The sequence below is a fragment of the Sapajus apella genome, unplaced genomic scaffold, assembly GCF_009761245.1.
Source record: "Sapajus apella isolate SASKATOON/1434 unplaced genomic scaffold, GSC_monkey_1.0 scaffold13, whole genome shotgun sequence".
Lineage (NCBI taxonomy): Eukaryota > Metazoa > Chordata > Mammalia > Primates > Cebidae > Sapajus > Sapajus apella.
Window position 1 is genome coordinate 16,923,418 of NW_022436953.1, and position 25,805 is coordinate 16,949,222.

The 25,805-nt window shown below is 45.4% G+C and overlaps 1 protein-coding gene across 9 annotated transcripts in view; it reads right to left on the minus strand.

The window, feature by feature from the left end:
- Positions 1–25,805, minus strand: part of NRAP (nebulin related anchoring protein) — a 75,591-nt gene that overhangs the window by 16,428 nt on the left and 33,358 nt on the right. For 8 of the 9 annotated variants that reach the window (XM_032281670.1, XM_032281672.1, XM_032281669.1 and 5 more), the window contains 17 exons: positions 25,141–25,338; positions 24,456–24,560; positions 21,577–21,675; positions 20,362–20,466; positions 19,090–19,197; positions 16,982–17,293; positions 15,646–15,750; positions 12,515–12,613; positions 10,828–10,932; positions 9,945–10,052; positions 9,293–9,406; positions 7,364–7,561; positions 5,582–5,686; positions 3,589–3,687; positions 2,001–2,105; positions 1,582–1,689; positions 424–735 (listed from right to left, as the gene is read on the minus strand). In XM_032281670.1, coding sequence (XP_032137561.1) covers positions 424–735; positions 1,582–1,689; positions 2,001–2,105; positions 3,589–3,687; positions 5,582–5,686; positions 7,364–7,561; positions 9,293–9,406; positions 9,945–10,052; positions 10,828–10,932; positions 12,515–12,613; positions 15,646–15,750; positions 16,982–17,293; positions 19,090–19,197; positions 20,362–20,466; positions 21,577–21,675; positions 24,456–24,560; positions 25,141–25,338 — 2,385 coding nt within the window. The remainder of the gene's footprint in view (positions 1–423; positions 736–1,581; positions 1,690–2,000; positions 2,106–3,588; positions 3,688–5,581; positions 5,687–7,363; positions 7,562–9,292; positions 9,407–9,944; positions 10,053–10,827; positions 10,933–12,514; positions 12,614–15,645; positions 15,751–16,981; positions 17,294–19,089; positions 19,198–20,361; positions 20,467–21,576; positions 21,676–24,455; positions 24,561–25,140; positions 25,339–25,805) is intronic. The other variant, XM_032281673.1, reaches the window with a different exon arrangement.

Here is a 25,805-nt window from a genome sequence, read left to right on the forward strand (position 1 = left end):
GGCTCACTGCAATCTCTGCCTCCCAGGTTCAAGTGATTCTCCTGTCTCAGCCTCCCTGCTAGCTGGGATTGCAGGTGCATGCCGCCATGCCTGGCTAATTTTTGTATTTTTAGTAGAGACAGGGTTTCACCATGTTGGCTAGGCTAGTCTTGAACTCCTGACCTCATGATCCACTGGCCTCAATCTCCCAAAGTGCTGGGATTACAGGCGTGAGCCACTACACCCAGCCCTCAATAAAGGTTTGTTGAGTGAGTCAATGAATGTGTCCAATCTAGATGACACAGACCCAGCAAATTGTTGTTTGGGGAAGGCAGATAGGGTCAGGAGGGCCCAAAAGACTAAAGAAAAAGCGGAGATTGACACCCAGGCTTGGTGGGAAGAGGAAGGCTGTGGCTAGTTTGTATTCCACAAGGCCATCCCTACCTCACTCTGCAGGGCATGGGCTCTCTTGGCCCAGGCCATCTTCAGGTCCTCGGGCAGCGCTGTGAACTCGTGGCACTGTGTCCTGTAGTTGTGGTCGCTGGCCAGAGCCTGGGCCTTCCTGGCATGGACCAGGTGCACCATGTCCATGGGCAGATGGAACTGCGTTTGGCTGCTGGTCGCCCCCCTCCTGTACTGAAGCTCACTCTGCAGCTGGCCCATGCGCCGGCAGTGTTGGATCCAAGGGTCATCACTTTCACCCTGGGGCCCTATGAGTTTCCCTCGCTCCTTCAGAAAGTCACGTCTGTAGAGAAACTATAAGGGAGGGCCGGCTGGTCAAATTCCATCTGTGCATTTTCATTGCAAACTCTAGAAAAATCACTTGTTCTTACACTAGGAGGTGATGATTATAAGAAAAACCACAGTGGGGCTGGCCTGAGAGCGTGCCTTCCTCCCTGGGGGATGAACAATTAAAACATCGCTCCATTCTTCCTATCTAATTAAAATCAGATCCTCAGAATCAAAGGAAGGGCTTCACTCCCCTTGCATGTCCTATGGCCAAAAGGAATTTATCAAAAAGGGTAAAAGAGAAACTTGTGCTTTATCCATTCGCACTTGGCAAAACATTAAACCCAAAAGACAGGATCCATTTATTTGAAGTCCACATTTTTCTGTGATTTGTTTGTGGGAAAGAGAAAGTCACCTTCATGTCCCAAAGCTATGGACGTTATCAACAGAGTGGCTGAAACACAGCCGGCAAATCCTAACACCAATGCGTGAAACTGCAGAGAGCCAAGAGGGAGATGTGTTCCGACTGAATTGCAATTTCTATCAGGAGTTCTCGTTCCAAATCTGGGTGGAGTTAGAAGACAGGCAGTTCATGCATTACAAGGGGACCGTCGCCTAGACGTTGCAATTAGAAATAAATCATCATCTCCTTCCTGCTACAGACCTTTGCCTGAATTTAGCTTCTGATTAACAGAGCCTTTCTTTTCCCCCCTCAATCATAGAATCTCATTCATAACTAATATATTCTGCAGGTGACATCCTGTCTCACATGGTTATAGATTTGCTTTAATTCAGGAAAATCAGCTGTAGACATTGTTTTACATGAAGTTAACAGAAATTAGGCAAGATGGAAGGTCATATCATTCAACTCACATCACTGGCTATATCTCCAGAGGCCCGGGCAGCCTGGAAGGGGAGTGCTTCTATTGTCAGCTTGTAGCCTTGAGCACGAAGATTACGCCAAGACTCTTTGTATTTTGCCTAAAGTGGGAACACATGTAAATCTTTAAAAAAAAAAATTACATGAATCAACAAGCAAAGGCTAAACCTTTCATTTATAGTACAGTGTTTCAGAATCTATTTCTATTTTGTGGAGCAAATCTCATTAGTACACACCCTGAGTACACTCATGCACTCGCATTTGTGAGAAGGTATATTTAATATGGGCATCTAAACTATACATTTTAAAAAGTATCTGTGAATGCCAGAAAGGTCACTGTTGGGTCACTTCACAGATGCAGACATACACAGCTTTGGAGCATGCTTGAACTTAAGCAACAAGAAAGGCTTACGTCACTCAAATTGGCCGCGTTGGTTTTTGCTCGGATAAACTCGGGCAGACCCAGGGTCATTGTATATTGGTGTCTTGCATCCTCTCCAGCTGCTTTATAGAGGCGCTGGGCCAAAAAAAAAAAAAAAAAAAGCCATCATCATACAAGGAGATAAGTGCTGTGCATTTCTGCAGTGCTAGAAGTCTCTTGATTGCAGTTGAGGAAACACAGCAGTAAAAAACCATTCATTGTGTCATGGATACATCTCCAGTCTTGGGGAAGGTGTTTATTTCAATAAAGACCATCTTTCATGAGTCAAATCGAGTGAAGTAAAATGAATATGTAAGGAATGGCAATGTGCTTTGCAGAATAATAGACCAAGGAAAGAAACATAAATTTAAGAATACTACTGAGGTTCCTTATATTGTAGACTTTGTCCTTGAGGACACAGCATAAAGCTAACAGAAAGACCTGGGAAATTTAGGAGGAGGGGGGTAGAAGGGACGCCTCCAAACCCTGGCCCATCCCCTTTACTAAGATCCAGGAACCTTTCCACTGGCGAATCACACCAGTGCTGCCCTGGATGGCCTCATCCTGTACAGAAGCATCCATTCTTGTGATTAGAAATGGGTCTATGATTGCCAAGTTCTCTAAGGCCAGAGGCCATCAGAGAAGGCATTGTTATCCCACAGCTCCCAGCTCATAAAGTAGGCAGAAAAGATTAAATAGAAATTTAAAAGTGACACTATCACTCTAAAAGATCATGAATTCCATCCCTTTGGACTTTCTTATCCCAAGCTGCCATTTCTTACTTTTCAGTTGGAGCAAGTGGGAACTAATAGGGTAAATAACCAAATCTCAGCTGACTTCTAGAAGTTAGAGTCAGAAGGAGAACCTTAAAAACTAAAGATGGAGTCAGAAGGAGAATCCTAAAACCACAAGGTGGTTCAAAATGTAATTCTCTGCCAAACTCACCTATTTCAAACCCGTAAGAGAGCCACTAAGAAGTAGAACCAATGAGCCTGGACTGATAATTGATGGAATGAGATTCCTTCCTTTGCACCCACTACCCTCTCTGGATGTATGAAAGTGTAAATTGCATAAATGGTGAGTGAGAAGAGGAGAAGGTAGAGAATTGAGAAGCCTGACAAACATCTTACAATATAGCTGTCCTTGGATAACCAGAAATCCTCCCACATCAGATTGACAATGTAAAATTGGTTAGCCAATATTTGCCTAGATAGGACAAATGAATTATAGACCAGCACTTCTCAGACATTCATGTGCTAAAGAATCATCTTATGATCCTGTCAAATGACCATTTGGAGTCAGTAGATCTGAGGTTGTGTATTGCTAATATGCTCCCAGGAAATGCTATTGTAGCTGGTCTGGGATTGTACTTGGAAAGTGAGACTGCAGGCTATCCCAGATTTCCAACTGGGCTTTCATTTCCTCTAGAAAATGTTTAGCCTCCATAAAATGACATTTTTTTCTTTGCAAACCTCCACGTAAACACCCATGCTCTTTCTCATCCCATACACATTCACATGTATTTTAAACAATCTAGCAGTTTTTAAAAAGACCATTCCAAAGCCATCAGGAGATTTACCTCATTCGTAATCTGGTTGCAGAATTTTGCATGAAGGAGGTTGGGAGTGTCTGTCACAGCTGTGTACTTGAATGAGTGGGGATGCTGCCGATATTTACTCTGAATTCACACACAAGAAGGGAAGAAGAAGACTCCATAAGGGATAAAAACCAGAAGCAGAACCAGTTCTTTAAGCATTAGCCATAAAGCCTCATTTTGCAAAGGCTGCAAGTCTATCACTCCAGAATCCAGGTTGTCACCTGACTTTGTGACCCCAAAACTCACTGGGATGAGGAAGCAGAGAGGAGGACAGGATGGATTGAAGCAGACACTTCTCAATGGGTAAGGGAGATTTCGTCCTTTGCCACGAATATGAACATGACTATTTAAATGTGTAGTTTGTTCCAGATATTTGCTGGACAAAGCCCAGCGCTCCTCCACCTTGCAGGCATACCACAAACTGCAGCTTTAAAAAAACAGGCATGCCAGGCATGGTGGCTCAGACCTACAAGCCCAGTACTTTAGGCAGCCCAGGCAGTGGGATCCACTGAGGTCAGGAGTTTGAGACCATCCTAGCCAAAATGGCAAAACCCTGTCTCTACTAAAAAATACAAAAAGCTGGGCATGGTGGTGTGCATCTATAATTCCAGCTACTTGGGAGGCTGAGGCAGGAGAATTACTTGAACCCAGGAGGCAGAGGTTGCAGTGAACTGAGATCACACCATTGCCTTCTAGCCTGGGTGAAAGAGTGAGATTCTGTCGCAAAAAAGAAATAAATAAAATAATAAATAAATAAAAATAAAATAAACACCCTGAGAGACTGGGATTTAGTAAATTAGTTAGTGGGGCTCAGGCCTCTGCATTTTTTAATGTTTTTTAAGATTCTGATGAACCACGAGGTATAGAGACCTCTTTAGAGATTTCACTGGAAAAGCAGAGCATGAGGTTAAATCTAAACTTCCCTAGCAAGCAAAACATAAGCTTAACTGAGCACTCAGGCTGAGTGTCGAACACCTATTACTTCCAGTAACTTCCATGATGCCCTCTTGTCCTTGCATCTACCATGAATAAAAGTCCCGTCTCAGGGGTGAGCAAGATTCTCCAGGAAATCAGAAAGCTTAGACTTCTAAGACTTTTGTAATTTTAACAAAAAATTATTACCATTTCAAGCTTGTAGTAACCATTTCATACACAGCTGCCACAAGAGCACAGTGCTTCGATGAGTGCTAATCCTCACAAAAATTAAAAGAGAGGGGTCTGAGTATACCCATTTGACTAATTAAGAAGTGGAGGCTCAGAGAGGGGTAGGTCACTGGCTTGAGGTCACACAGTAAATCAGTGCTGACTTGGAATGTCAATCTTTCTTGTTGGTCTTCAAAGCCTGCTTTGTTTGCATTGTACCACAGGGCCACTCTTCAAAGGGACACAGGGAAAGAACATCTCATGGGCCAGTGAATAATCCTTATATGTTAATAGAGGAACTGACTCCATATCCTCAAAGCTGTCTTAAATGGTATGCAGTCTGAATGGAGAATCCAGTAAGAAAAGAAAGGCCAGCCCAGGGGTTAGGCAGTAAGTCTCCACTGCTAAGAGTTTAACATCCAACTAGCTTCAGTGGTAAGAAATGAACTGATTGGCTGGGCACAGTGGCCTACCCCTGTAATCCCAGCACTTTGGGAGGCTGAGACAGGCAGATCACTTGAGGTCAGGAGTTTGAGGTCAGCCTGGCCAACATGGTGAAACCCTGTGCTCTACTAAAAATACAAAAATTAGCCAGGCATGACGGCACTCACCTGTAGTCCCAGCTACCTGGGAGGCTGAGGCAGGAGAATCGCCCGAACCCAGGAGACAAAGGTTGCAGTGAGCTGAGATCACGCCACTGCACTCCAGCCTGGGTGACAGAGCGAGACTCCATCTCAAATTAAAAAGAAAAGAAATTAAAAGGAAAGAATCAAGCTGATTGTCCTCTGCTGTGGCAATGTCCTAGACACCCAACACCAGCATCCTCGGTTACCTCACTGATGAGTTCCGATGCTTTCTTCCTCCCTTCAATCTCTAAAGTGCCTGGAATGACACAGGCAACACCTCGCATGAAGTTCAGGTCTGACCGGTACAAATTCTAGAAGGAACAATAGTTACAAAGAATCAGAAAAGCCAAGCTCTCAGAACAAGGAAGCAAAGCGAAACCAGAGGTCTCATGACACAGCATCTGACAGGAGCATAATTAGAACTCAAGGCTGAACCTGTCCCTCCGGATACATTAAACTCAGCCAACGCACAAATGCTTCTTGGTAAATGCTCACTGGTGGGGAAGCAATGTAGGTCAGGAGAAAATAATTCTGCTGTCACTTGTCTCTGAGTAGCTGTTCCAGGGAAGCGAGGCAGATTTTTATTTTAATGTGGGCTATCAAAAAATAAACACTGAAGCAGATTGTGGTTAGAAAGTCAGTTGTCTTGGGGCAAATGTGGAAATGGTCTAACAGGTCTTCTAAAACAAAACCCAGCAGCAGCGGGTGGCATTAATTAATCATGGGTTAAGAAAGAACTAATAAATAAATCCAAAAGAATCTGGCAAAGCCCAGTCTGTGTCCGTGTGGGTGAGGGCGAGTGTGTGTACCTGCATGATTTGGGCTGACAGTTTAAAGACTCCCCAAATTCACTCCCCTTCAGCCAGTGAGGCACCCCCCGGGCGTGCTGCCTTCCAATTGCTATCACAACCAGAGGCAGGGCAAGCGAGGGTTCTGCTCAAGTGACAAACAGGCCTCCAGGATGAGCGTGGCAGCTCCCTCGTTCCTACACCTGCTTTCAGGTTCCTGACAGTTTATGTCATTCAGTAAACGCTGTACACAGGCGTAAAATCCAAACAGATGACAGAAACCCAGATCTGAGTGCCGCTCGGATCTCAGGCACTGCCAGACCGGGAAAGAGGTTTTGTGTGGAGTTTTCTATTCCAAAGTAGGCCCATTACCTGCAAATCTCATAGCCTGGAAACCTAGCCAGCTGGGAAATAAGGTGAGTAGTGAAGAGGATGTAGATGCCTGTTGGGAAGAACATCCTGTCTCTCCCTGGGAATGAGGAAGTCTCCAATGCTTCCTGACCCTCCCGGGCCTGTCTGCTTCAGAAATCAGGCATCAGGACTGAGAAATGCATGTCAGAGGAGTGCAAAGACTCCTCAAAGGGACCTAGGGAGGGTTTCCAGGGCCCTGATTTCCTTCTACTCTCCCTGAAGTGGGTCAGTCCTGACAGGCTCTGAGCGGCTTCTCCCAACAGGTCCCAGCCCTCCTCAGAAGATGGGTGGCACAGGAATGCATGGGGCACCAAAAGAAATCCTTCCTGCCACTTGAGGCCAGAGGCAATACCACTGGCAAATCTTAAACATGCAAAACCATGAACCTTGAGGGCATCTTTGTCATTTGAGCCTCAAGTTCAAATCCCAGCACTCCCTTTCTCATGAGAGCTGTGTGATTTTGGGCAAGATATTTAACTTCTCTGCATTTCACTGTAATTTCTCTGTAAGATGAAGATAAACTATTGATACAGGATGACTGTGAGATAATGCCTAAAACAATGCTTAGAGTTCAGCAAAAAATAATAATAAATGGTAGTTGTTATGATTAGACTTGTGTAACTGTTCTTAAGGGCTGTGCAGGGACTCTCAGGCTCGGTTTCAAAAGAAGGCTTGGGTTTAGGGTTTCTCACTTCTAGAGACCTCACTGAGCCAACAGGAGCTTGGGGGTCACTGCCTTGAGGTCCTAAGAGGAGAAGGGACCCCTAGAGAGAGGCCAGGTCTCCTTACCTCGCTCTGCAATTTGTGAGCCTTCTTGGCACAGCTCAGCCTTAGGTCTTCTGCCAAGGAAGTGTACTGGGGCAGTGGATGTTTGTAGTCCTGGTCGCTGGCCAGGGTCTGAGCCTTCTTGGCATGCACCAGGGCGGCCATGTCCAACGGCAGATGGAACTGCGCCTTTGAGTGTTCAAAGCCTTTCTTGTAATTCACCTAGAGGGGCAGACAGAGCAACAGCAGCTATTTCAAAGCCACTGTTTGCAATGGGACCATCACGGAGAGCAACTGCAATGCAATTGTCCCGAGGTAAGCCCAGGGGAGGTTCTTGGCAGGCTCCATGCTCCTTTCTTGCAGAGACTGGCCTAATAAGCAGGGCTTGTCTCTAGGCTCTGACACTTACCACCCTGGGCTCCTGGACGCCATTGATCTGGACGAAGAAGGACTGCGTTTCCCCCATTTAGGGAAAATAGAAAAGCTCAAGAAACAGTAAATAATGTCAGTGATTCCTTTGCTCAAATCTTTAGCTCTCTGTTTTTCAGAGGCAAGAAGATGCATACCTCCCTGCCCACCATATTTTTTTTCCCATCACCCACACAAGTTTGGGCACTAGTGAGGGATTCTTCTCTCACACTAACTTAGGAAGAGCTTCTTCAAAGCATTCAGTGATTTTCCAAGTCAACGCAGGAGCCAGGAGCAGTGGGGAGGATGCTTGGAGAGTCAGTCCTCAGGGATGGGTATTCCCAAAAATCCAACACATATCCTGGGAGGGGAAGGGAAGACCCATTCCAGACCATAGGTCTCACTATATAACCCTTGGAGAAGCTGTGTTTAAAGGTCTCGGAAACTCACTTGGGGAATAATCAGATGCAGAATCACCACCTCTTCCTCATCTTCCTCTGTCCTTCCATTGTCTTTCATTGCCCTTCCTGACCTCCTACCCCAACTTCCATTCATTCTGTCCTCACCCCTAGCATAACGCCAAGGACAATTCATATCCAACCTCATATTCTTAGGTCAGCAACCCAGCATGAAAAGGAAAAGAAAGTTATGAATGGGGAAACTGAGGCAGGATACAAAATGGCAGAGAACATGTGAAGCTGTGCAAAGATCATGAGAGATAAAGCTGGCTCCATGGGCCGGCTCTGCCCAGTCTAGCTGACCTTGGACAAGGGACTGAACCACTCAGAGTTTCTACTTCCCTATCAAAAAATAAGGAAGAATGACAAGATGGAGTTCCTAGAGATAGTCTGACAGTTAACTGAGACACCGCATATAAAAGCGCTTAGCCCTCTGTAACACACTGGATACAGATTTCATCACCGACGTTAGCTAACTCACGTATGTGCAAAGAGACAGCGCCTGCACACATTTGCCAGCCTCCAGAGGGTCACAACCAACAATGACAGGGTCATTGCAAACTCAGACGCCCACAGGGGCCAGGCAGGTAGCATAAAGGGGTAAAGCAGGAAGTGAAGTAGAGGGTGGCTGCCCGGCCCATGGCATGGATCCCTTCTAAATGGAGCTGATAGGAAACTACTTCAACCAACTGTAGCCTTAATGAATTCAGGTCCAGCTTCAGGCCAGAAGTTTTAACACTTTTATAGAAAATTGTCCATTTTTTAAAATTTGCAATGAATCCACTCTGCAGACCAAATGAAACACCTCTGGAGGCCAAATCCAGCCCACAGGTCCCATTGGTGGCCCCTGGTCAAAATCATAGAATGCCCAGCCCAGAAGGGAACTAAAGGGTAACCAGTCTGGCACCTCATTTTTACAGAGAAGGAAGCTGTAGCCCAGAGGGCAGAAGTGATTTAACAATGTCACATAGCAAGTTAGCAACAGAACCAATACCCACATCCAGAAGGACAAACGATGTGAGGTTGCTGTGCAGTGAGCATTGTCAGGTGGGGGGCCCGCAGTCCTGATGCCTTTCCTCTGACTTACATCACTCTGCAGTGAGGTCGCATACACTGAATGTGCAAGGCTGATATCATCTTCCAAGCTCCGGGAGCCAAGCATCTGTCCTTTCATTTTCTCAAATGCCTCTTTGTATTTGTACTAAAGGGAAAGAGCGGGAGAGAGGAACAGCTCAGGGATAAGGGACACAGAATGGAAGAGGTGGGCATTGGGTGAAAATGTTTTGTTCTTTTGACAGTAACTGGGTGAGTTAAAAGAAAATGCGCGGGAGTCGTCAAAAGGTCTATTCTTTCATATGCAAGACTCCCAATGACTAAAGGGCTCAGCTGTGAAATGGCAGGATGCATTAGCACGTGGGCGGCCTGCGCTAGAGGAAGGTGGGTACATTGTTAGCCATCTCTTCACGTGGACTCTCTTTATGAACACCTTGGTGGAGGGTGCATTTCATCTGCCCAGGGTCTATGTTTACAGTCCAGCATTTGGCTTTGTATCCCAGGCTGGGGAATTTTTTGTTGCAAGATATGTTCTTTCTCACTGGTCATTATCTGATTGCCCTGACACAGTCAGTTCAGAGAGGACATGTAATTATCCACAGGCAAAAGAAGGCAGGGTTAGGGGCAAAACGAGTGAAAACCGGTTAATGTTCAACATTGTCACAGGAATGGGGGTGAATGCTCACGTCACTTATAATTTCACCAGAAGCCTTTGCTGCTTGGAATGGAATGGCATCCAGCCTCAGTTTATAGCCGCCGTCTCGAAGTTTGCTCCAGGATTCCTTATAACGTGTCTGTCAGGAAGATGTGCACAAGGAAAGACCTTTAAGTGATCTGGTGGTTTCCTAAACTCCGGCTTACCAAATTGGAAATCTGGTTTGTGGTGGGTCCCTTCCCTCCCTGGCCAGCTGGAGTTAGAGATCATGGTGGCTCATCTAAACCCACGTGAGTTCGATCCTGTCTTGTGCCCACCTTTGGAGGTGGGCAGGGGATAGGGTTGGTGGGAGATGGGTTGAGGCATTAAGGGGAGGAGTTAAAAGCAAAGACTTTAGAGTCAGACAGATTTTTCTAAGCAGCAATTTGATTGGAAGAAGGAGGTACGAGCTTGCATTTGCATAGTGCTTTCTGTGTCAGATAAAGAAAAGTCAGACGTGGCTATCAAAGAACAGAAATGGTGATTAGGGGAGCTGATAGAGATTTTGGGGAGGAGAACTAGAAATTCAGCCCCAAGTCTCTCCTGTGTATAGCCACTGGATATACTCAGCTAGTTCTGATGTCCCCACTTTCCAGCTCCTCCAAATCAATGCTCTTTGAACTAAGCAGAGCATTTTCCCAGATCATCCTTTCAAATGCGCTGGACTCTTCTGCAGGACCAGCTACATAATGTGCAGGGCCCAGTGCAAATGAAAATGTGAGGCCCCTTGTTCAAAAACATCACATATTTCAAGGTGGTACCAGTAGAACATTAAAACAGCTTGGGGGCGTCTGCGTGCAGGGCCCTGTGCGCATGCGCACGAGGCCAGCCCTTCTCTCCCGCCATTAAAACCAGTGTCCTTGGGTCAGCCTCACCTCGCTGATATTCATGGCATTCAGCTTGGCCAGCAGGACTTCAGGGAGGTCAGCAGTTGGTGTGTAATGATGCTTTATGTTTTCTCCTTGTTCCCTGTATAATCTCTGTGGACGGAAGGAGGTTTTCATGAAACCTACAGCCCATTCCACGCAGCCATCAGCCAGGTTACACTCCAAGAGACCAAGCTGCTGCAGCGGCCACCTCCTCATAGAGACACAATCTCGGGGACCCTGCCTCCACCCAGATTTCACAGCTAGCATGATGACATGCATGTCATTTCCAAGTTCTGCTTCCTAGCTCAGAACATGACAAGCTGAAGCATTCCCCTCAGTGAACGCCCCATTCATAGTATACTGCTGAGATGGGTGTCAAATGAGAAAAGGAGGATTACTTAACATCCAGTAATAATTTGGCAATTAACTATCGGCTATGAGAGGGCATCAAGATACAGAAGGCAAGAAAGAAGATGGCTGTTGCACAGGTGAGGTTTTCACCTCCCTATCTCAATCCTCCTCCACTCCCCGATCTCAAATATTCTTGCCCTAAGACGTATCTCCTGGGTGGGTCTGGGAGTCTGTTCACCCAGAACTCTGACTTGAACTTAGGATATCCTGGTAGTTAGTAATGACACATGCACTTGGCATCAGCCACCAGAGAAAGTTTCCAATGTGTCCAAGTTTCTACGTATCACAGCAGTGCCCCCTAGAGTTGGCTAGGGGAAGGAAGAAATAGGTATTGATTTTCTTCATACAAAAGTACTTGTTGAACCATCTGTGTTTCTCAGAAATTATGAAGAAGTTATAAATTCCTAAATCCATAAGCTTGTAAATCATCCCATCCCAGATTCTGACAGGCACTCAGCCTGTTTCAGAATGCCTGTCAAATAAAGTGCAACCAGAATCATTTGCTCAATTGGGAAACAAGGGAGAGAATTTTGAAACCTATGCCCCCAAGGTTTATAAATTTTCCTTGCAGAAAGTTGAATGGTTTTCGGGTATTTAAAAGCTGGGTTTGCCCTGCATGAAGGTCCATAGGTTTCTCTTAGCAGAATCAGCCGAACAGGGTTAATCTATATCCTAAAGTGATTTTTTTTTTCAGGACCTCATCGTTCACTTTAGTCTCCAGCCAACCCTGCAACCCTGCACCCCAGCCAACCTTTCCCACAGAGGGAAAGGGGTCAAATCTTGGTTTTGCATCATAAAGGAGTATGGAAATTGGCTTGAAAGTTAGTCTAATGTATATAAATCAGACCCAAATCAAGTTCAAAGTCTCTAGGAAATTCATAGAGCAACAATTGCTGGCCTTGGGTCATAAAGAGCTCTAAGCATAGCGTCAGGATTCCAATTACCAAGAATTTCACCCAGCTCTGAAAACAACACTTTCAAACAAAAGGAGAGGGGAAAAAGGCCTCACCATGAATCGGTGAGACATGCAAATGGGAAGGCGGGAGAGCATCCTGGGGCAGTGGGGGGGTGGAGCCCCACTTGGCATTCTAAGTGCAGTAACACCCCCATTTGCATCCTAATGAGGAAGCACCCCTGCTAAGGGAAGCCTCTGCAAAGGACAGGGAGTGCCTTCATCCTTAGGACAACAGAAGGAGCAAACCCAAGAACCCCTCCGCTTCAATCGCAGTGTTGAAAGAAGAGCCCACTCTTAGAGTCATAATGTATATACATTATCACTTACATCCACTGCTTGGGTATAACTAATTCTGGCCTGGACCATCTCCGGAGTGTCTTTAATACTGGTAAACTTCAAAGCATCTGGATGCTGACGGTACTTCTTCTGTTGAGCAGAAAAAGATCAAAGCTGTGAATTTTGTGCTGCTCTTTCATGCCATTTGAAAGAGAAAATCATAGGTTGCTTGAGATTAGAGTGAATTTGTGAACATAATTATTATTCTGCTTCCTCCATCTTTATATCCTGGGTGCCTTCAGGTTAATATTTGTTTCAATTTAAGAATAACCTCATGTCAATTAACATTAAAGTATTTCTACCTGGTGCAAAGAAAACGTCTCAAAATTAGGTTATACTAGTAAAATACCGTAGGATACACACTTAGAAAAGGATTCTTTTTATAGGCTTCAAATACTTTGTCACAGTTGTTTACATATCTTAGTTTGGGTCTTCTAAGCAAGAAAGAGCATTCAGAGTTACATTTATCCACTTAAGCTTTCTATTTTCCTTCCACAAAAAAACACTGGCAGACATTATCACAGTCAAAACCCTCACAGCCTGTGAGTGTATACTGTCCAATCACGCTAAAGCCTAGTTCAGTTAACATAGGTAATAATTCTTTAAAATATTACAATAACAGGAAAAAGGATGTTATTGCTGAAGGAATCATCACACAGTTTGAAGCACACCGAAGCAAAAAAAATAAAAATAAAAATAAAAAAATCACAAAAATGCTGACAAAGACCTAGAGAATTTTGAAGTATTCTGAAAATCTGCTTAAATTCTTTTTTTAAAATCAAAGTACATTTCTAGGACGCTGAAACCATTGTTATTTTAATGAGACAACACAGTGTATGTTTTCCCAAACAGAATAATCATCTTAAAGAGTCTCTCATTTATCTGGTTGGATTTTTGTATACTGGGTTGTCTTAAGATGACACAGATCAATAGCCAGCCAAATCTAGTACGTCACCTGTTTCTGTAAATAAAGTTTTATTGGAATATGGCCATGCTAATTTACTTATGTATGGCCTATGGCCATCTTCCAGCTAGTTGTGACAGAGACCATATGACCTACAAAGCCCAAAATATTGAATATCTGGTCCTTCACAGAAAAGGCTTTCTGACCTCTGCTTTGGATCGTAGGTGTGCATATGCATTTGTGGCCCTTTCAACAGTGCCTGGCATTCTCTGGAAGTTAAGAAGGTGACCCAAGCCAGGTGTAGTGGCTCACAGCTGTAATCCCAGCACTTTGGGAGGCTGAGGATGGTGAATCATCTGAGGTCAGGAGTTCGAGACCAGCCTGGGCAACATGGTGAGATTCCCATCTCTACTAAAAATATAAGAATTAGCCAGGTGTGGTGGTGGGCACCTGTAATCCCAACTACTCGAGAGGCTGAGGCAGGAGAATCGCTTGAACCCGGAAGGCAGAGGTTGCAGTGAGCCAAGATCGCACCACTGCACTCCAGCCTGGGCAACAGAGTGAGATTCCGTCTCAAAAAAAAAAAAAAAAAAAAAAGAAAGAAAAAAAGGGGGTCGCACAATTTGACACTAACCTGTAAATGTGACAGCCTGACATGGGTTAGGGGGAAAGTTGCTGAAAGATGTCTTACTTACTAAAGCATCAAAGAGGATAAGCAAATTTGTTGAGAAAGTATGCAAAATGAGGTGGCTAACTAAGAACACTGGTATACATGGTCCCCCCAAGGTCCCTTGATCCCTTGGCTGTCAGGTTTAGACACATGGAGGAAATCACCTTGAAGTCTAAATTATGCAAATATGGTCTTTAGTCTTCATTTCCTTTTATGAGTGAGCCCAAGATTGAGAGTTTGGGATCATGAATCCTGAATGTTGATTCCTATATGTTCTTCACATTCATCCTCCAGAGGGCCTCTCCTGAACTGGAATGAACAAACTAGAACAGTACTATCCCCACGGAGTTCCCAGGGTCTTCTGAGCCTTGAATGTTGACCAAGGTTTCTAAAAATCAGGCCAATCAGCATAAGGTCACTTTTTGAAGTCAACTCTGCAATGTTCCAGGTAATGAGAATGCTGTTTCATTGCATAATACACATGCTGGACAGGTGTGTTTGAAAAACCAACGAGGGAGTCTTTCTATTTTAACAACGTCAGAAAGAAATCCTCCTCAAAAACATTCAGGAGGTTCATTGCCAAAGCTAACATCCTGTGGGACTATGACCATTATGGTCCCCTCCCCACTCAGAAAAGTCCGGAAAGACCAGTTTACTCTGAAGACAACTGGGCAAATGCTCACTTGTCTTCTGAGCAAGTCGCCCCACAGGCAAACAGGAAGAGAGCAGGTGTGAGTGGTCTGATGCTGTTCAGCCTCCTCCTGGGAGCCTCGTCCTGTGCCTCTCTGCCAGGGACAATTCTGCTCCCTGGCAGGCATTTGGCAACGTCTCGATCCATTTTTGGTTGTCACAGCTGGGTGTAGGGCACTACTGGCATCCTTGTAGGATGTCCTGCTAAACATTCCACAGGGCACAAGATAACCCCACAACAAAGAAAAATCAAAATGTCAATAGTGCCAATGTTGAGAAACTCAGAAAGATCTGCTCAATGACACTGCCCTGAAATGTAAAGAAATGACCATTTTTGCAAGCAGTGATGCTATAGGGTCCAGCCAAGGTGGCTATAGGTAGGCAGAACTGAGTAAACTGAAATAAGACCCTCCCTCACAAAACAACCATGCCACATGGTAGCCACCACATGAATATTCAAAAACTGTTTACTCTGTGGCAGCAAGAGAGGAAGAAAATGGGCCTAAAGTCACCAAAGGGCTTTTTGGGTGCAATAAATATATCTTTTCATCATCCCTCCTGTGTTGCTTCATTAAAAAGGTAAGTTGGTGGGTAGCAATTGAGCTCTGTTTGATTGTCATTATTATTCATAATATTATTTGTCACTCACTTTGTTTTTGCCAGGACTCTCTGGGCCCCTACTGGTGAGTGTTTGGTATGTGGTTTCCCTCTAATTACCAGCCCTAGTCTGGGTTTTGAGGTCTTTCATGTGGCTTTGCCTTTTTCTTTGCCTTTTGAGTGGAAATTATTTTAATTTTATACAGAGACGCCACACGCCTAACGCAGCCAGGCCTGTTACAGGCTGTCAGGAAATCTCACCTCGCTAATGAGTTCTCCTGCCTTCTTCGCCTGCTCCACATTTAATGACCCGGTGGCGACCCAGCCCGTGCCTTTCATCCACTTCACATCTGCCCTGTATTGGTTCTGACAAAGGAGAAAGAAAAAAAAAAAAGCAGGCCATTGTTGGTGCACAGACATTTAAAGGGCTATTAGCGGCTCCCGACGCAGGCTTGGTGCCAGCTGAGTCAAATTAGATGCCACTTTTGTCTTATGCATTTCTGCACAGTCACAGGTAAGGCTCCTACAAGTAAATTGATTTCCCCTTTAATTGGAGCCATCCGTTGGGACGGTGGCCTTAGGCCCCGCCCAACACTATTGGGGGTGGCACAGGAGGGGCCACACCAACCTTGCCCCTCATTATGGACGAGTCTACTGGGAAAGAAGCACGTCCTCATTGTCTGCATTACCAGTTTTCTTGTTTAAAATGACACAAGGGGGATCAAGAAAATGAGAATTCACAACAGAACCCAGGTGGGCTCTATTTGAGGGAATTTCACAAGACAGCGGAGGCTTCCCACAGTGCCAATTCCTTCCTACCCACCTCGGTGGCAGGGGCAGGGGGCATTTCTTCTCATTTCTTTACTTGCCGTCGAATGAGTCGTTTTAATGGAAAGTCATTCAAATGGACACTTCTCTCAAACTAGTATATCATCATTTATCATGAAGCAGCTCTACCAGGAAGGGTGTGTCTACACACACACACCCTTTATGAATCATTATTATTCATAATATCATTTGTCACTCACTTTGTTTTTGCCAGGGCTCTGGCAAACACACACACACACACACCCTTTCTGTGTAACAGTCTGACCACAGCTAACCTGCCTTTCAGTTCACCCTCATTCTTATGCAAGAGTCACCTGTAGACAGAAAGCAAGCAGAACTGGGAGGGGAGGATAAGGAGGACAGGGAAAGGGTTATTGAAAACTAGCGACCCTCCCATTCCAAAGATGAGGACTACCAAAGTCAGGATGAGTGATCAGCAATGCTCTCCCCTAACAGGCCACCCTAGGAATGACACAAAGATACATGCCCCCGGCAATAAAGAGACACCTGGAAAACATATATAGGCCAGAGTTCCAAGAAGGAAAAAGTCACTCTATGATTTCTTCTGTTAGTACGGAATCTAAAATCGGCCTAGTTTGAATAAAAGTTCAACCACTAGCAAAGTGTTGCCACTTAGGGTTCCAGAAACAGGTGTCCCATAGTATAAATTGTTGCGTTGGACATTTTAGGGAAACACTCGCACTAGCACTAGCACACACACAACACACATGCACATACACACACGTGCACACACTCACACAGAGCTTACATCACTCTGTAAGCCATAAGCCTTCTTGGCCCATTCCAACTTCATGTCTGTGGGCAAAGCCGTGAAATGATGTGCTGCTGTCTTGTAGCCTACGTCTGTGGCTAAATGCTGAGCTTTGCGGGCATGCACGAGGTGGACCATGTCCAGCGAGACGTGGCATTGGGACTTGGTGTCCTCAAATCCCTTCTTGTACTCCAGTTCACTCTGCAGCTTGGACATTTGCAGTGAGTGGCTCATTTGCGAATCTCCCTGTACGCCTTTTGCCCCAATGAGCTTCCCTCTGGATCTCTCATAATCCTCCTTATACTTCACCTAAATAAGAGGAATGGAACAGGGATACATTAGACTCTCCTAAAGGAATTGTTAGGCTTCATACCCCGTGCATGAGAGCTAAGACAACGCCATCAGACAGAATCCTGTTAGAATCAGAGGCATGAGAAAGTTTGCCTTTTTTGAACCTCTGATATATTTTCTTTCATCAAACAGTGAAAGAAAATATTATTACCCATTATTTCCCTTTTCACTTCAGCTGCCAGGAGCTCAGAGCTAAACTGAATGTTTAGCTATAATAATAATCTACCAGTTTTCTAGTGAAAGGTCATCTTTTCTCTAATTATTTGAGACGACTCTTCTGGATTTATTTTTAAGTGGCCTTAACTCTTTTTAAATAGTGAGAACATTATAAATAAAAGTAGCCATGAAGTGAAAAACAGACAGAACAGCCAAACTACAATTGCTGCTTATAAAAGGGACTCAAAGTAAAAGATAACTGGGGTACATATCTATTTGGCAGAGTGTGAGGAGCAAAAAGGAGCATGTTGTTTGAAAAATAAAACTAGGCTGAGAGTAACAATGACCAGAAGTAAGAAGAAACATGAAAAAACTGTGAAAACTGTCAGAAGGCATGAGTGTGTGGCATGATTTTCAACATTATCATTGCTTCAGCCAGTGGTAGCTTCAGGTTCTGCTCTCAGGTCTGCCAACAACAAACAGTATCAATATCTGCCACCACTTATGGAACCCTTTCTATAAACCAAGCACGGGACAAGCCTGTGGAACTCAAGAGCATCCACAGACCAGTGCTCATTTGTAAAGTGTTACCAACTAACAACAAGATAAAGAGCTTATGGCTGGGCATGGTGGTTCACGCCTGTAATCCCAGCACTTTGGGAGGTCAAGGTGGGTGGATCACCTGCAGTGGGGAGTTTGAGACCAGCCTGAACAACATGGAGAAACTCCTTCTCTACTGAAAATACAAAATTAGCCGGGCATGGTGGCGGGCGCCTATAACACCAGCTAGTTGGGAGGCTGGGGCAGGAGAATCGCTTGAACCTGGGAGGTAGAGGTTGCAGTGAGCTGAGATTGTGCCATTGCACTCCAGCCTGGGCAACAAGAGCAAAACTCTGTCTCAAAATTAAAAAAAAAAATAGAGAGATAAAGAGCTTGTGTCAGAATATAAACCAATAACATCACCAAACCAGTTGTTTTTGGTCTACCTGATCTTTTTTTGAAGATGGACTTTCTCGATTAAAGAAGCAGAGTTTGACATACATTCTGGCTCAAGCTCCTTCTCACATCTGACTCCTAACAGATTGCATTAGGCTATACAACCCTCCATTTACATCAGTTCGTTCCATTTCCTCATCACTATTTTGCAGTCACCAATTTACCAGCAAGTTAACTGAGATTCTGAAAGGTTAAACAACCTGCCTGAAGTAAGTATACTCATGGATGACAGAGGTGGTATCCAAGGTCTATTTGACACCAGAGCCTATTAACCATTAACAGACCACAATGTCTTTAGAAAGTCATGGAATGTCTCTGGGCATCAGTTCATCTGCAAAGTGAGAAATTTGGATTCTTACTCTTGCTACCACTACTAATAATAAGTCATCACTTACTGAAAATCAATGTGTGGCAAGCAGTTATTAAATAGATAGGCACAGATGTGATTATCTCATTGCAAGGTGATTGCTATTATCTCCATTTTACAGATAAGAATCCTGAGGTTCAGAGAGATTAAGATCCTGCCCAGACACTCAGAGAATCTCCCAGGTATAAAAAGGCGGGATTCTGAGGTCTCTTGTACAAGTTGGTGATGTACTCACCTCGCTAGCCAGGTCCCGCTTGGCTTTGGCTGTCAGGAAGGTCAAGGAGTCAAGACGTAGCTCAAACCCTTTTGCCTTCTGGTTTTCCCAGCTGCTCTTATACAGTTTCTAAGGGGATTTAGGAGAGAAGGTGAGGAGGTTCTCATGTGACAGGGTTCTCATGTGAGAGCATTTCTCTAGACTATAATGACCATTCTAGGAAAGCAATACCAATGATTACATCCTTCTCTGAGAGCCACAGAAAGAAATCATGTACCCTGAATACAGCCAGGCCTTCTTCCAGCCTTAAGGCCTCTTGACACACAGGGCTTCAATCAAGAAAAGCAGAAATTAAACTCCAGAAGCCTTCGCAAATACTAGAAGTTTTCGTGGAAGTCTTAAAAACATGCCAAAGGCGAGATAACATCCCCTGGCACAGCGACGTTTCTGAAAGGTCTGTTCTCCATCTCTGTCCATGCAGCCCAGCCAGCCAGCAGTGGCTTCAGCTGCTCCTCTTGCTCTTTCCTTCTGCCTTCCCCCAGCCTTTAGTCCACCTGGGTCTTTTCCTTGCTCCTTCCATTCTCTCTCCTGCCCCATCTCCAAATTTCAAGATCTTTTTTCTGGAAGGCTCCTTTCCTGTTCTGTGTGTGAATCAACTTAGCCTCTGTTTCTCCTTCCAATTCTCCTCCCCATCTATTTCTTAGATCAGGAACCCAAAGACCCGGGAGCTGAGCAGGGAGAGCCAAGAAAACCCTCCCCAGAAGATACCAAGAGGGAGAAAGTTGGAACTTTGGATGCTTTCATGACTAACAGCTACCACTGTGCACATGCCTCTGAGACTCATTGAAATCTGATGACAACCTAGTAAGGATGGGACTAATGTTGGCATTATTTTACCAGTGAGACGGCTGGGAATAAAGAATTTGCCCAAGGACACACAGCTGGTAAGTGGCAACCATGGATCAAACCCAGACCATTTGGAGCAAATGTCTGAGTTCTTACTCCCCTCTGCCATGATTATGCTGTTTCAACTCTGGCACCTAGAATAACCCCTACCTTCCACCCCAGGAAACATTCAGCAACTCAAGTCCTCCACTAGCTCATTCCTGTGAAAGCTGTCCTCCTCTACCCCTACAGCACTGATCAGGAGACAGATCTGCTGGGTGAGCTGTTTTTAGAACAACCAGATGTATGTAACCTCAGTTGACACAGACACTATGCCGTGGCTGGTGGGCTTGGTTGACCAGGTGGCTATACACTCAGTGGGGCTATGCCCACTCCCTCTCTCTGTACCTCGCTGAGATTTGCAGCATTGGCTCGGGCCTGAAGGAAGAGAGGCTCGTCTTTGCTGATGGTATACTGATGGACAGACTGCTCATTTCCTGCCTTGTAGGCCACCTGTTGGGAGAGAGCACTGAGTCAGGAGCAGGTGGCAGGGGCGAGGTGGGCAGGGTGACATCCCTCATGGTGTATCTGTCTGCTTGGCATTTCTCTGACTTGCACAGAAAGTCCATCACAAAACCCACCAGATCAGGCTCTGAGTGGCAGGATATAGTCAAGGAGAGATGAAGGGAGAAGGAGAAGCAGTGGGGAGGGGCTGGGAGAAAAATGGGGCAGGGAGCCAACCTGAAAACCCCTCCAAGGTTTCTCTTTTCACACCTTTCCTTTGGGATGATATCAACCTCTGCAAGCTGTTGCTATCTACACTGTCTGTGGCCCTAAAAATATACCACCAGGGGGTTCAGATTAGTACAGACTCCCCAAGTGAGAAAAATAAGAAGCAAACTCTGCCTCCTGCTCCTCCATCATCAACCTTAATACATTCATGGGTACTGACACCAGGAAAGTGAGCATGCGTGGACATCTCTTCCATGGCAAACTTATCATTCTTCTCTTTCTTTCCCCACTTCCCCTCCATCCCCAACTTGAGTTTCCAAACGGTGGCTTCTTCTGACTCTGAGTTATGTTGATAGTATCCTTTCTGGCAGGTATCTTACCTGGACATTTAGGAAGGAAAGCTAGGAAGGTCCTGGACAGATTACAGCAACTATGGTCTTGCTTGGTGCAGAGAACTAATCTGTAAGTAATGTATGTGGTGCTTCTTTGTTCTGGCCCCATAAATAGGCTCATATGGGTGTGACCTGCACATACCCCGAATGCAAACATCCTCCTCCAAGAGAATTCTCTCCTGGCTCCAGAATTAGAGTCTTTGATGAGAAATAGGAGACAGAATAAAAAGGAACTAGAGAATACTGGAAGCTGAAAAGGAATAAAGTCAGCCCTGCATCTATCCCTAAAAAATCAGGGGAGATGGTGGTGGATGAAGCAAGGGCCTGGTATCCAGTTCCAAAAACAGCCTAAAAGCCTGGGGAAAGCTGGGTCCAGCCTATTTAAAGGGAAGGCTCTTTGGTTTCTGGACTGGGCCTGGGCAGCACCTGCTGCTGTCCCTGGAGGTTTCCAGGCCCATGACACAGCAGCTTGGTGGAGAAAGGGCAGCCCAGGACTCACCCCGCTCTGCAGCTCCTGGCTCTTCTTGGCGTGCTCCATCTGGGAGCTGTTGGTCACACTGGTGAACTTCAGCTCATCTACTCTCTGCCGGTAGTTTTTCTGTTTCCAAAGGAAAGGGACCCCACAGCATTAAGATTGGGTTGCCCCTACAGCCCTACACATGTGTACACATACACACATACTTTCTATGGTCCAAGCATTTCCTTGGGAGGAATGTTCTAGTTGATCTTGCAGCTTAAACAGAACCACACAGGCCTGAGACAGCCTGCTCCAGTGAACTTGTTTTAGTTGCTATTACTGAAAGGGAATGTAATTTTCCTCTTCAGTAACCCTGTATTTCACTGTGTGCCCCAGGGAGGTATACATTTTTTAAATCTAGACCTAACATAGGAGGGTGAGGTGGAGGAAACCTGGACTTTACAATGATGAAGACTGAGGTTCAAATCTTGTCTGTACATCCTTCCAGCTTCATGACCTCGGGCACATCACTTAATCCAATCTGAGCCACCCTTGCTTAGACTGTCCAATGGGCACAACAGTAGAAGCTGCTTCAGTCTAGTGGGAAGCAGAGGCTTCAACACCATGTTTTATGCATGAGGCAGGTCCCTGGGACAGTGTTAGGATGTAGCCATTGCCATGGTGTTACCATGATTGTCCAGGAGGCAGTAGCTTTAAGGAAGGGGACACAGAGCCACAGACAGAAGCCAGTGGTCAGGTGAGATTCGGCTTCAGGTGAGTTTCTGATTTTCCAGATCACTGAGGTATTGTCCTCATAGTGTCCCCATCTCACAGCCACGAATTAACTGGCAAATTTTCAGTATGCTAATTCTGTCCCCCCGCAGGGACTTCTTGTCTTTCCTGAAGATTAGCTCCTCTGGCTTTTCCATTGAAACTGCCAAAGTTGCTGGGAAAGGTGGCCACTAAGGACGGCGTGTGGAAGCAAAAGCTTCACATGGCAGGGAGATCAGAGATGAGCTCTCAGCCTGGTTCTGGCAAACTTCCCATGCCATCAGCAAGAGGGTTATAGCTACCAGCTGAACCCAACATAGTGACTGGAACACTGGAAACTCCAAATTTTCTGCCTTTAGGGAAAAAAAGTTCTACAGAAAACATTCCAAAGAGACTTCTAATTTTCCTCCCTATTTCCACCGTGTTGAAGGAGAAAACTCCTTCACCACACTAACTGAAGGGAGTCCCATTGCCCTGCCATTGTTGGAAATTCCCAGCCATCCCAGACTATGCATTGGTCAAATCACAAGTACTTGCTGAGCAGCCAAGAATCTACTCTCTACAGAGCACAGAAGGAACAGAAAAAAGATGAAGGACATGATACCCTCCTGACCCTGGAGGAGCTTAAAAATTAGTAGGCAATACATGAAATGAGATAGAAACTGACATTCCTGAATCTCAAGGACCAACTAGTTGCATTCTCTCCCCTCTGCTGCACCTCTGTTAAAGACAGATGGGACTCTGGTTGCTCCACCTGAACTTGAGTTGGTCGCTAAGAAGCCAGGTAATGAGAGCCCTAAAGGGTTATGCTTTTCTCTCACTTTATTCTATAGTCTAACCCTAAATACGTCTGTCTCAGAGGAGGGTGAGTACAGTGGAAATATAAAAATAAATTACAGGATATGCTTTTGAGATGCAATACTCTCTCACGGTCAAGAGCCGGGGCACCAGATCAAACGCACCGGGTACAGATCCCAGCTCTTCTACTTACTTAAAGTGTAACTTCAGTCTCACTTTCCTCATATGTAAAATGGGAATATTAATAGGCTAATCATACCATCTACTCACATAGGAATGTGGTGACCTATATATAACAGTATGTATGTAATACACCCAACGTGGTGATGCAATAATGATTATCAGTCCATAAATGGCAGTTATTATTATCACCATTATTATCAATTGCAAGAGATATGCCGACTCAGCCTTCCTGGCCCTGAAACAAGAATGCCCTTTGAAGATTCCAAACAAAGTTCCCGAAATAGTGACACTTCCCAATGAAATGTCCTTCAAAAGTCCTCTGCTGCCTGCTGCCAGAGCCAGCTTTCTATGGCCTAAAGGGAACAAGGGCATAGAGATGCAGGGACCTGGGAAAGTATCCGATCCAGTCTCTTTATTTTTATTTATTTATTTTTTTTGAAACGGAGTTTCGCTCTTGTTACCCAGGCTGGAGTGCAATGGCGCGATCTCGGCTCACCGCAACCTCCGCCTCCTGGGTTCAGGCAATTCTCCTGCCTCAGCCTCCTGAGTAGCTGGGATTACAGGCACGCGCCACCATGCCCAGCTAATTTTTGTATTTTTAGTAGAGACGGGGTTTCACCATGTTGACCAGGATGGTCTCGATCTCTTGACCTCATGATCCACCTGCCTCGGCCTCCCAAAGAGCTGGGATTACAGGCGTGAGCCACCGCGCCCGGCCCCCAGCCTCTTTATTTTTATATGAAGGAAAGAGGCTCAGGAAGGTTAAGTGACTTGCCTGAAATCTGCAGTGAATTTAAGGCACAGGCATAATAAGAACACTATCCTCCAAATACTGGACTCCCTGATTCAGAAGGAATCACACACTGCTCACATAAGAAGTGCTGTTTTCTCATGTGCTGTATATTACACCTTTCTAAACCAAATTATTCTTTGGATGCAACTGCTACTTAAAGTGAATCGGTAGGCTTTTTAAATACCACCATCTCAGGAAGTTCAAGGGTGTGAGAAATTCACTGAGAAAGTGCTACAGGTGCGAAATGAAGTGCTCTCACTTTGAACCACACCCAAAATAAATCTGGGGGTAGAGAAGGGGAATTAGAGGCAAAGATCACCCTCCATGACTCAGGGACTGAGGACTGCTGCAGGCCAGGGGCCCAAGTGCAGGTTACCTCGCTGACCAGCTGTCCAGCCTTCTTGGCTTGTTCCAAGTTTAGACTCCCCTCTGTCAGCCACCCGACTCCCTTCATCCATGCCAGGTCAGCCTTGTACTGCAGCTGCAAGAGACAAATCACAAAGCTCTCATTGGGCACATGGACAGAGACAGGACAAAGTGATGGGAGAGTTAGCAAGATCTTGATCCTGCATTTGCCTTCCTAGAAGAACTGCTCCCTGCTCCTTTATGGTCAGGCAGATCTCCACTTGGGAGGTAGAACCACTGGGCCTGCCTTCTAATAAGAGTAGCATGCTCTACCTTAGCACTGAGATATCCCAACCTTAGCAAAAAGCGTATTTCTCATATTTGTTGACCAAGGGCCTTTATTTGCCAAGCTGCTAAATTTCCAAGATTGATTTACCATTTTCAACATTTTCTCCTCCTTTGCCCATTCCCATCACCAACACATCTTGACTTTAGCATTAGCTCTGAGCCCTGATCCTCCAACCCTCCAGTTTCCATTGTGTCAACTACATCCCTACCTCACCATCTGTCCTTTCTTTCTAGCCCCAGTACATTTCCTGCAGTTCTTCCTAGTCTTCCAAGTCATGTAATAGACTCATGCACAGGTTTGAATTCACTCTGAAGCCATGCCCAATTGCAAGAGATGCGTGAGAAAAACTGGCAATGTGCAGGCTCACCTCGCTCTGGAGCCCATAGGCCTTCTTGGCCCACTGAGTCTTCATATCTTCGGGCAGCACAGTGTATTCATGCAGTTTCTTCCTGTAGTCCAGGTCACTGGCGAGAGCTTGGGCCTTCTTAGCATGCCTAATGTTTACCATATCCATGGGTAGGTGAAACCGGGTCTTACTCTCTTCAAAGCCCTTCTTATATTCGACCTTGAATGTACCAAAACAAGGTCATTTTGTTAGTTGAAGCCCACCCTTTGCAGAAGTGATGTGAAAATGCAGGAAAGATTCCCAAGCTTTTAGGAGCGGGAGAATCGGCACTCTGGGCACTGCCACCCTTCTGTCAGAAAGGCGTGACCCAAGTCCTGGGTCTATAAGGCAGCATCACGAGGGCGCTGAGGTTCCACACTAGTTTGTTTCTGGGAGGACTGTCTCTTGCCAATGCTAAACCTTTTCACCTGGCTGCTCCAGGAGAACACTCTATTCGCAATTCTCATGGATGCTTTAAGAGATAGAATCAAGAAGCTTGGGCTGCAGAGCCAGCCAAGCCTCAGTTCAAACCTGATCTGCCCTTTAACAGCAGATCAGGTTGACTTCTGGAAAGTTACGACACCTCTCCAAGGACTCATGTTCCTCTAGGAGACTGTCATGATGAGTAAATGAATAATAGCTGAAAC